At 40.0% G+C, this 11,756-nt stretch overlaps 1 protein-coding gene across 3 annotated transcripts in view; it reads left to right on the plus strand.

The window, feature by feature from the left end:
- The window catches only part of LOC128663412 (TP53-binding protein 1), an 816,604-nt gene extending 811,359 nt beyond the window's left edge, over nucleotides 1-5,245 (plus strand). For all 3 annotated transcript variants that reach the window (XM_053717732.1, XM_053717733.1, XM_053717734.1), the window contains exon 18: nucleotides 4,856-5,245. In XM_053717732.1, the coding sequence (XP_053573707.1) occupies nucleotides 4,856-5,043 (188 nt within the window). In that variant the 3' untranslated portion in view covers nucleotides 5,044-5,245. The remainder of the gene's footprint in view (nucleotides 1-4,855) is intronic.
- Nucleotides 5,246-11,756: the final 6,511 nt, after the last annotated feature.

Below are 11,756 nucleotides of genomic sequence, written 5' to 3' on the forward strand. Positions count from 1 at the left end.
CAAGTAATATAGCTGCAAGCAGCAATAGAGGTGGCCAGCGCATAATTTTTGCAATGCTAAATAAGCAGTTATGTCAAAATATAAAGCTTTACAACACGTTTTTACAGTTCTAACATAAGCATTTGTAAAAAAAAAAACACATTTTCGAAATGTTTGCGTTTTTTAAAATGGCTGCCACACCATATGACCTATACTTTCAACATGAACAAATGTAACTCTAGGTTACAATATATGGTTCTACAGCAAATTTCACAGCTTTAACATAAGCGGTTGGAAAGAAAACGCAGTTTCAAAATTTTCGTGTAAACCAATATGGCTGCCACAGCTTGTGACTAATTCCTTCAACATGAACAACTGTGATTCTAGGTCACAATATAAGACTGTACAGCAAATTTCACAGTTCTTACATAAGCAGTTGCAGAGAAAATAGACTTTCAAAATTTTCGTGTAAACCAAGATGGCTGCCCGATCGTAAGATATACAGCCTCCATATTATGCACAATAGTGCTCACTATAGATGTCAATAAACATGGCAAACATATAGTTATTAAAAATGGCGCATACGAAACAAAATGGCTGCCAAGCTATGCAATGTATGGCTTTAAAATTGCACATACTAATGCTCACTATAGACCTCTACAATTTGCAGAAGTTTCATGAAAATTTGCAAATGTTTTATTTCACGAAGGCGACTGCGCAATGCGAATTTTAACTGCAATATTATCTTTAAGGGTTATGACTATGTGTAATCATGTGTCTATTACACTGTAATATTGTTAAATATTGTAAAACTAATGTATAAAGTGCAAAATTATGCAATTAAATGGCGATAAAAAGGTTAATGTCTCACAGCAGCCATGTTGATTATGGAAAAATCGTAATTTTAACAATCTTGGTAGAGGACCTTGCAAGGAGCATACGTGCAAAATTGCGCTTTATTGCACTAAGCGGTTTAAGAGAAGTAGATGTTTAAAGATTTTCGTAAAATGCAAGATGGTTGCTACATCATGTGACCAAGTCACTTTTGTTGAGCAGTGGAAAATCTAGGTCATAGCATCACTAAGCTCAGCAAGTTTCAAAGTTGCAACATAAGCAGTTCCAGAGCTAAAGATTATTAAGCAGTTCTCGAAATTTGTTGCAAAAAACAATATGGCTGCGTCACCTTATGACCTATGAGTTCAATATTGCATGAGATGTAGCATAGCAATAGGCTGTACCACCATACCTGATTTCAAGAGTTTAGCATAAGTAATTTGTGTTTTGTGAGCAATTGACTCAAAAGAGGAAGTATTGAATTTCAAATAATTACGATAAACATAAAACCGATATTGCTGCTGCATCATGTGACTGATTCTCTCCTAATGAGCAATTATGAATCTAGGTAACAATATAAGACTGTATAGCAAATTTCACAGTTCTTACATAAGCGGTTGCAGAGAAAATAGACTTTCGAAATTTTCGCGTAAACCAAGATGGCTGCCCGATCGTAAGATATACAGCCTCCATATTACGCACAATAGTGCTCACTATAGATGTCAATAAACATGGCAAAAATAAAGCATTTTTGTAAAACGGTTTTTGTTTTATTATTAATTTAAATATATCGTTAAGCAATTTTGAACAATTCAAAATGGCTGCCAAACCACATGACGTATCAACTTATCTTGAACAAATCTGAATGTTAGTCATAAGATAACTCTAGAAACAAAATTTCAAGTCTGTCCCATAAGCGGTTTCGGAGAAGAAGATTTTTATAATTTTTAAAAATGGCGCATACGAAACAAAATGGCCGCCAAGCTATGCAATGTATGGCTTTCAAATTGCACATACTAATGCTCACTATAGACCTCTACAATTTGCAGAAGTTTCATGAAAATTTGCAAATGTTTTATTTCACGAAGGCGATTGCGCAATGCGAATTTTAACTGCAATATTGTCTTTAAGGGTTATGACTATGTGTAATCATGTGTCTATTACACTGTAATATTGTTAAATATTGTAAAACTAATGTATAAAGTGCAAAATTACGCAATTAAATGGCGATAAAAAGGTTAATGTCTCACAGCAGCCATGTTGATTATGGAAAAATCGCAGTTTGAACAAACTTGGTAGAGGACCTTGCAAGGAGCATATGTGCAAAATTGCGCTTTATTGCACTAAGCGGTTTAGGAGAAGATGTTTGAATATTTTCGCAAAATGCAAGATGGCTGCCACATCATGTGACCAAGGCACTTCTCTTGAGTAATAGCAATTTCAGGGCATAGTAGCACTAAGCACAGCGAGTTTCAAAGTTGTAACATAAGCAGTTCCAGAGCTAAAGATTTTTAAGCGTTTGTCGAAATTTGTCGCAAAAAGCAATATGGCTGCCAGAGCATGTGACCTATGAGTTCAATTTTGCATGAGATGTAGCAGAGCAATAGGATGTACCAGCATACCTGATTTCAAGAGCTTTGCACAAGCAGTTAAGCAGTTATGGTCAATTGAATACAAAGCTTGGCGGAATAAAAAGAATAATAATAATAATAATAATCCGAACAATAACAATAGGTTGTCCTGCAACTTTGTTGCTGGCCACCTAATTAGCTAAAGAATAATAGCCATCTATAAATATCTGATTGACTATTCATTTTATCCTGCATGACTGCTGCAAGTTGCTATAAGTAACAGCTCCTAGCTCTCTTGGGGCCCCAAACAACACCATACTATATGTCTGTGCTGATTGTATATATGTATGTGTGTGTATATATATATATATATATATATATGAGCTGTGCAATTTGGGCAAAAATGAATATCGCGATTTTGGCCATAAAATAGCGCAATTACGATTTTAAGTTTTTAGTTACAGCTAATTTGTGATCAGATGTTACTTAGTTGTGCAACATCAGCCCAACTATGTGTTGATAAGAGAGAGATAGGAGCGCCTAAAGATAAAAACAATCCAGCTGTAACTCAGATAAACCCCTCAAGTTTAACTAGATAAAGTACACAAAACAGAAATGAGACAGCGCTTTAAGCTAGGAGTAACGGTCAAAGAGGATACAGTATATAAAAATATAATGAATATTTATTCAATCAAGTTAAAAAGTAGCACTTTAAAACCAAAAGTTCAAAATAATTATATTCTGGGACGTCTCTCAGTATATATCTATACAAAGTAGATCTGAAATAACATGCTCCAGCTGGATATAATCTGCGGCAGAAAGATGGTGCTCTCAGTATTTGCCTTAAGACAAGATGTAAGTAGATGGATCCTATATAGCTCTATAGTGGCAATTAGTGTCAAGTCAGTGGTATACCTTGGGTTGCGTACCCATGTTAGTGTAATTCTTCCCCTTTGCAGTCCAGGCCGCGTCCAGAGGGATATCTACACCTGGAAAAAGAGAGGTGTATTACCTTATAGTCCCAATTTGGGTGATGTACACAGACCTCTGTGATTTTAGGCGTCCGACATAAGCATCCAGCTTGTCCTGTCCTGCCTTTTTCAGGAGTAGTGGGGGTCACTTGACTCACTTCCGTGTAGTCAGAGGGCAAAGGTTAGGTCTTCCATAATTCTGACAGCTACTGTGTCTTTGTGTGAATTTTAGCTAGTAGCGATTAAATCCGGAAAATCCTATTGAGGATTGCGATGTTAGTAAATGTTCAGTTTATCTTTAGGTAAGTTACCTCCCTTCGTTCGGTCCTCCAAACCTCTCAGAGTGTGTAACAGAAAGCGGTGATTGAAGCCCAGATTGGGTTACATTTTGACAGAACTTGTTTCCCAAAGTACTCCTTTGTACTTACATGAACTCTGCTGCCTGCCCCCCTCTTTGTAAATGTTTTTTGTCCTGGTGACCTTTCCCAAGGTAATTTGACACATTAGCAAATTATTTTGCTGTATTTGTGTTTGTGGCATTTAGCAAGTGCATCTGCTTTCTCAAAGGGGCTCCCAATGACATAATAGTAAACCATGAATCGTAACTCTTGTTTCTATTCACTATTTACTTGAGTTAGTTACAGCAATTGCTGATTACATGAGCTGCACATGCATGAGTCGGCGGCAGTTTGCACATGTGCAAATCTTCTAACTCAAGGAAGCATGCATTCAGAGATACGTATAGAGTGGGTGGCACCGTTCTATATGTCGCTACACTACAGAAAAGAAAATGCAAGGGGAGAAGTAAATATCGAAAAACGTGATCAGAATATAATTTATTTTATTACAATAAAGAAGTCATATTTACACAAATAGCGGTTCACTTATGCTTTACTATGTAATGGAAAGTTTTATTAGTTTAAATTTACTACCACTTTTATCTTCTCCATGAGATTTTAAGCAATTGTTTGTACTTCAAAACTAATAACGTCAGTATTTAATCTCCTAAAGAGTATTTAATAAGGGAAAATAGAAACTATTGATATATACATTCATTGTTTGTTTTGGATATTTTGCTTAAAAATGGAATTAAAAATAAAATAAAAGTTGTTTCATCTTTCCCTCATTGGTCTTGGCAAATGAGACTCAAGATCATGAATTCCACCAAGCTTCTCAAGGAGTGTATGTCTGAACTGGTATTGATCTGTAAATTGTGCTATTATCATGTATTTGTCGAGTGCCAACAGATTCAACAGCGCTAGAAAATGAATGTTATAATTATTTTAATTTATTTTGTACGTACGTCTTTTACCGTGCAGTGCTTATTTGCTGATATGTGCTATGCCTATTTAACACATTAATTTAGTGCCATTAAGTGTTTTTTTTCTTATAATCTATGAACATTGATCTGTTATCTGTGCCTATACTGTAATATAATACTGTCAATTTTAAAAACAGCAGCCTACCAATCAACTGTTCAATTTTCCATTTATCTCCTAGATGTTGCGTTGGGTGTTTTTGATGTCGTCATCACAGATCGTTCATGTCCCCAATCCATCGTAAAATGTGCACAAGCTTTGAATCTTCCAGTCATTTCTCAAGAGTGGATTATTCAGTGTCTCATCACTGGGAAAAAAGTTGGCTACCATACACACCCAAAATACAAATATGATTATGTTTCTAGCTAAGACATCTATGTTCTAAAATCAACTTCCTTTTTTTATCTGCCTTCCCATCTTTGCTGCTCTTTTGCATTGTGTATATTGTGTTTTATTGATATTTTAGATAGTTTTAAATGTTTGTGTTTACATGTGCATGTGCCCACTGTACATAGTTTTATCCGTGGAATTTTATGAGAAAATAAATGTGAATCTCCTTGTTTTAATGATATTTTGTTTATCTTGTATCATTTATTCTATGCAAATATTTTACACAGTAAACATAGTTATCTTTGAATTATTCATCTCAAGGCAGTCGAGATTTAAATCTAAATGTAAATTAAATGCATATCTCATTAAGGGGAGTTCACTTATTTTCTGTATGTGAAGGAGAGACGCTTACATTACAATACAGTTCTCAACACAACTAACAGATTTCTCTCCGTGGTGGCAAGTTTTTGAAAACTAGTCACTATGTTCCTTGACATGGTGGCAAGTTTAATGGTTCAGGCTGTGACATGTTGAAACTCACCTCAGTTGCATAGCAGGGAAGGGACAGGTTTATCCCAGAGTTATACACATTTTTAAAATCCCAAACTACAAAAAAAATGAAAATACAACATTGTGCCCCCATGTATATAAAATTTTGTAATTTCTCTCAAAGGTTACTTTCCATCACAAAAAGGTTTACTGGCAACAAAATGTATAATCTGCCACACTTGAAACTGAGCTTCAATAGCTCCAAAGTTAGCTCATAAGTCAAGTCATGCACTTTCTGGACTTCATTTAAAACCACACACCAATGTGCACTTCTGTGAGCGCTTTACAATGATACCAGACAAATGAAGGGGGGAGAGCAGGGGGATGTATGTAATTGGATTTTGCATGTTTACATTTTACACCTTGTACTGTGTACAAACCCTGTGTCTTGACCATTTAAAATGAGTTACCCTATACTGCACTAAGCTTTGTCTGGTGTTTGTATGGAAGGGAAAGAGCTTCTTTCATTACAGAGCTTAATCAGTGCAGATAGGGCTACTAGCTGAGTAGCGCTCCCAAGAGCAGGAACACTGGTCCCTGGAGGTCTCTTGTGGCACTTGTAGAAGGGTGTGCAGCATAGTGGGACTGCGCTGGACCTCACCTCTAGGTACAAGCTCCCAGGTCCCGACACGTGGATCATTCAAAATCCCAGAGGAGACACACAGCCCATTTGAAGATTCAAGGGCTGCCTATGTGGTCCTTCTAAATGATGCTGGTTATTCTTTAAGATATATGAAACCTAACATTTTTCTTCAGATAGAGCATGTGATGTTAAACAATTTTCTAATTTACTTTTATTAATTTGTCTTTTCTCTTGGTATCTCTTTGTTCAAAAGCAGGGACATATGCTTAGGATCCTGTCAATTTCTGGAGCACTCTATGGTAGCAGTTTTGCAAGAATGTTATCCATTTGCAAAAGCACTAGATCAGTGAGTTCTCAACTCCAGTATATATAAAATGTGTCCGTTGATATATCAGTGGGAGGCTGGTGGTCTTCCCACCAAATGGCTGTTATGTGATCACTCTGATAGGCCCACAGCTCAGCTCCATACATATAGAATTATGTGTGGTGATCAGTTCACCGCAAAGGTTCTGCAAAATGTAGAATCATGGCCCACCCGAAGAACCAAGGCCCAGTACTTGACCAGGGCCTGGCTGTTGAGAAACCCTGCACTAGATGACAGCACTATAGTCTGCCATGTAGTGCTCCAGATGCCTTACCTAGGTATTGCTTCAACACAGAATATCAAAGGAACAAAGCAAATTTGATAATAGAAGTAAATTGAAAACTTTTTAAAAATGGTATGCTCTGTCTGAATCACAAAAGAAAATTTTTGGGTTTCATATCCCTTTAACTCGTGTGGGATTTACACTTGGGAAGCAGATATTGTTTCTAAGCATCTGTTTATTAACATTTTTTCAGAAGGGATATATTTCTTTCTAATGACACAGTGAGTCCACAGATCATCATAATTACTGTTGGAAATATCACTCCTGGCCAGCAGGAGGCGGCAAAGAGCACCACAGCAAAGCTGTTCAATATCACTCCCTTACCCACAACCCCCAGTCATTCTCTTTGCTTGTGCAAGGAGGTGGTAAATATTTAGGTGTCTGAAGATTCTTCAATCAAGAGTTTTTAAAGCAGAGCTGGCTGTTCTGTTTTTTACTGGGGTCTAGCTGTGTTCCATGTCAGTCTCTTCTTCAGTAGAGCTGTGGTTGCTTTTGAGCATTTGGAAACTGGTGGGGTTTTTATCTCTCACTGTGCCTTCAATGTCTGGTGCTGCCCTACCCTGAATGCCTGACTAGGTTTAGCCAGTCTTTCGTTTTTCCACGGCTCTATAGGGGTGAGGAAGCCTTCTCATATCTGTGTGCTGCCCTGCTGCCAGGCAGATTGGACTCAGGTAAGTGCCTGTTTTTTATTTTTCTTTGCTGCAAAAAGATATATGGCACTTTTCTGGGTATGGGGACTGTAAAATCTATGTGGGGATTTTATTTGCAGTATGTGGGCACTGTGTGACACTTTAGAGGAGTGGCTTTGTGTTTGTGCAGCGGTGTTTGCTGCGGTTGTTGTTTTCATACCAGCTTTTTTGTGATAAGTGTTATGGCGGCCGGTCTTTTGGTCGCGCCCACGATTAGGAGGGGCGTTTTTTTCTGAGGCGGCAATTAAGTTGTGCGCCTTTCCAGAGCTCTGTTGGTGTTCCGGTCTGTGTGGAGGTTGCTGGTGGCGTTGTCAGCTAAAACGCCTTCGGGCTTCATTGCGCTTCTGCTACCGTTTGGGTCCGGATCGTTGAATATATTATCCTGCTTTAGGAGGTTAGGTAGGCCTCCTCAGCAGGTTGTGTTAAAGTATGGAGGCTTCCTGTAGGTTTCAGAGTTTTTTTTTTTGTTAGGTATTTTTCATTTTGGAAAGGAAAGAATTTTTGCAGGAAAAAAATTGTTTTTAAAATTTAAAGGGGCAGTAACGTTTTTTATTTTTAAATTTTGGGAAGCCAGTTTGATTTATTTTTGGTAAAGATGGATCAAGGGGCTTTGCAAGATGTTACATGTAGCTTTTGCTTTGACTCTAATGTGGAACCTCCAATCCCTTTTGTTCATCATGTATTGATAGGACATTACATTATAGGGATAGGCTTTTTGAATCTTAGCCATCATTAGCTAAGTCGGATGCTGTTGAGGGGTCTCCCGTCCAGGATATGCCGCAGCTTTCTCTTCAAACGTCCCATGCTTTAGTGTCTTCTCATGCAGTGCCCAGTGTTTCTTCAGTTACTCCAGTTGGGGTTTCCTTGCAGAACATTGATACCCAGATATACTCTGCGGTAACTGATGCCCTGTCGGCTTTTCCTATGTTACAGGGGAAGCGTAAAAGGAGATATAAGGATTCAGTGAGTAATTTATCTGAATCAGGTGTGGCTATGTCGAATGTTTCTTCTCATAGGACTGAGGGGGAGGATTCTTCTATAGTGTCTTTGGGGCAAATTTCAGACTCCAATAGTATAGTTCCTTCTTCTGATGCTGAAGTGGTAACTTTCAGGTTTAAGCTTGAGCACCTCCGGGTGCTACTCAAGGAGGTTTTGGCAACCCTGGATGACTCTGATGCTATGGTTGTAGTCACGCCAAAGAAATCTAGTAAGCTGAACAAGTATTTTGATGTTCCTTCAGCGGTAGAGGTTTTTCCTGTTCCAGACCGTGCTTCTGAGATTATTTCACGGGAGTGGGAGCAGCCTGGGATTCCTTTTTCCCATTTTCTGATTTTTAAGAAAATGTTTTTTCGATTGCTGATTCTGTTAAGGAGTCTTGGCAGACGGTTCCCAAGGTGGAGGGAGCGATTTCCACTTTGGCTAAGAGGACCACTATTCCCATTGATGATAGCTGTTCCTTTAAAGATCTTATGGATAAGATGTTGGAGGCATTGCTTAAAAGGATTTATGTTCACCAGGGGTTGCAATGGCAGCCTGCGGTGGGTATTGCTACTGTCACTAATGCGGCAGCATATTGGTTTGATGCGTTGTCTGATTCTATTCAGACGGATACGCCTCTTGAAGAGATGCAGGATAGGATCAGGGCTCTTAAGTTGGCTAACTCTTTTATCACGGATGCCTCTTTGCAGGTCATCAAGTTGGGAGCAAATATTTCTGGTTTTGCTGTTTTAGCTTGCAGGGCCTTATGGTTGAAGTCCTGGTCTGCGGATGTGTCGTCAAAGTCTAAGCTTTTGTCTATTCCTTACAAGGGTAAGACTTTGTTTGGGCCGGGCTTAGCTGAGATTATTTCAGATATTACGGGAGGTAAGGGTCATTCTCTCCCTCAGGATAAGAGAAATATGACAAAGGGTCGCCAAAGTAATTTTTGTTCCTTTTGTAACTTTTCAGGCAAGCCGTCCTCTTCCAAGCAGGAACAGTCCAAGTCCTCCTGGAAGTCCAATCAGTCTTGGAGCAAGGGGAAGCAATCTAAGAAGCCTGTCTCTGACTCAAAGTCAGAGCAGATCTTGTGGGGGGCAGACTTTCTTTTTTCGCTCAGACTTTGGTTCGGGATGTTCCGGATCCCTGGCGGTGGATGTAGTGTACCACTGATACAAATTGGAGTTCAAGAGTTTTCCTCCCAGGGGCAGGTTCCATCTTTCAAAGTTATCTGCAGACCAGATAAAGAGAGAGGCGTTGTTGCGTTGTGTTCAGGATCTTTCTGACCTGGGAGTGATAGTTCCTGTTCCAATTCAGGAGCAGGGTCTGGGTTTTTAATCCAATCTGTTCGTGGTTCCCAAAAAGGAGGGAACTTTCAGACCAATTCTAGATCTCAAGAGTGTAAACAAGTTCCTCAGAGTTCCGTCTTTCAAGATGAACACTATTCGTTCCATTCTTCCTTAGGTTCAGGAGGGTCAGTTCATGACTACTGTGGATTTAAAGGATGCGTATCTGCATATTCCCATCCACAAGGATCATCACAAGCTTCTGAGGTTCATGTTCCTAGACAGACATTTTCAGTTTGTGGCCCTTCCTTTTGGTCTTGCAACGGCTCCCAGAATATTCTCAAAGGTCCTGGGAGCGTTGTTGGTGGTTCTCCGGTTGCGAGGTGTTGCAGTGGCGCCTTATCTGGACAATATTCTGGTTCAGGCTTCATCTTTTCAACAAGCGGAGTTTCAACTCCCACACAGAGTTGTTATCTTTTCTGCGCTCCCACGGGATGGAAGGTGAATTTAGGGAAAAGTTCCTTGGTTCCAGCTACAAGAGTGGTATTCTTGGGAACCATTATAGATTCTCTAGAGAAGAAGATCTTTCTGACAGAAGCCAGAAGAACAAAGATATTCAACTCTTGTCTTGTCCTTAAGTCCTCTCCTCGGCCGTCAGTGGCTCAGTGTATGGAGGTTATTGGTCTGATGGTGCCAGCTATGGACATCATTCCGTTTGCTCGGTTCCATCTCAGGCCTCTGCAGTTTTGCATGCTCAGACAATGGAACGGGGATAATGTGGATCTGTCTCCACAAATTGTTCTGGATGACAAGATTCTCTTCTGTGGTTGTCTCAGGATCTTCTCTCCCAGGGAACCTGCTTTCACAGACCTTCCTGGGTGATTGTGACCACGGATGCCAGTCTGTTGGGATGGGGAGCTGTCTGGGGCTAATTAAAGGCTCAGGGTCTATGGACTCGGGAGGAATCGGTTCTTCCCATAAACATCCTAGAGCTTAGGGCAATCTTCAATGCTCTTCTGGCCTAGCCTCAGTTAACTTCAGCTCAGTTAGTTTCAGTCGGACAACATAACGTCAGTGGCTTACATCAATCATCAGGGAGGAACTCAGAGTTCCTTGGCCATGACAGAGGTAGCCAAGATTATTCAGTGGGCGGAGATCCACAATTGCTGTCTGTCTGTGATCCACATTCCAGGGGTGGAGAATTGGGAAGCGGATTTTCTGAGCAGACAGGCTTTTCATCTGGGGGAGTGGGAGCTTCACTCGGAGGTGTTTTCCAGTTTGATTCTCAGGTGGGGGCAGCCGGAGCTGGATCTCATGGCTTCTCGTCAGAATGCCAAGCTCCCGAGGTACGGGTTGCGATAAAGGGATCCTCAGGCTGTACTGATGATCTGGCAGGTCCTTGGAATTTCAGTCTGGCTTATGTTTTTCCTCCGTTTGCTCTCCTTCCTCGGGTCATTGCTCAGATCAGACAGGAGAGGACGTTGATTCTTATCGCACCGGCGTGACCTTGTAGAATCTGGTATGCAGATCTGGTGGAGATGTCATCTCTTCCACCTTGGAGACTTCCATTATGCAAGGACCTTCTTCAGGGGCCTTTACTTCATCCAAATTTCGTTTCTCTGAAGCTGACTGCTTGGAGATTGAACGTTTGATTTCATCTAAGCGTGGGTTCTCAGAGTCGGTCATTGAGACCATGATTCAGGCTCGTAAGCCTGTGACAAGAAAGATTTATTATAAGATATGGCGTAAATATCTGTATTGGTGTGAATCCAGTGGCTATTCTTGGAGTAGAGTTAGGATTCATAAGATTTTGTCTTTTCTCCAGGAGGTTCTGGAGAAGGGTTTATCTACAAGTACCTTGAAGGGTCAAATTTCTGCTTTATCTATTTTGTTGCACAAGCGTCTGGCGGAGGTGCCAGATGTTCAGTCTTTTTGCCAGGCCCTGGTTAGAATCCGGCCTATGTTTAAGTTTTCTACTCCTCCTTGGAGTCTTAATTTGGTTCTTAGAGTTCTTCAACAGGCT

The sequence above is a fragment of the Bombina bombina genome, chromosome 6 (assembly GCF_027579735.1).
Source record: "Bombina bombina isolate aBomBom1 chromosome 6, aBomBom1.pri, whole genome shotgun sequence".
Classification (NCBI taxonomy): Eukaryota; Metazoa; Chordata; class Amphibia; order Anura; family Bombinatoridae; genus Bombina; species Bombina bombina.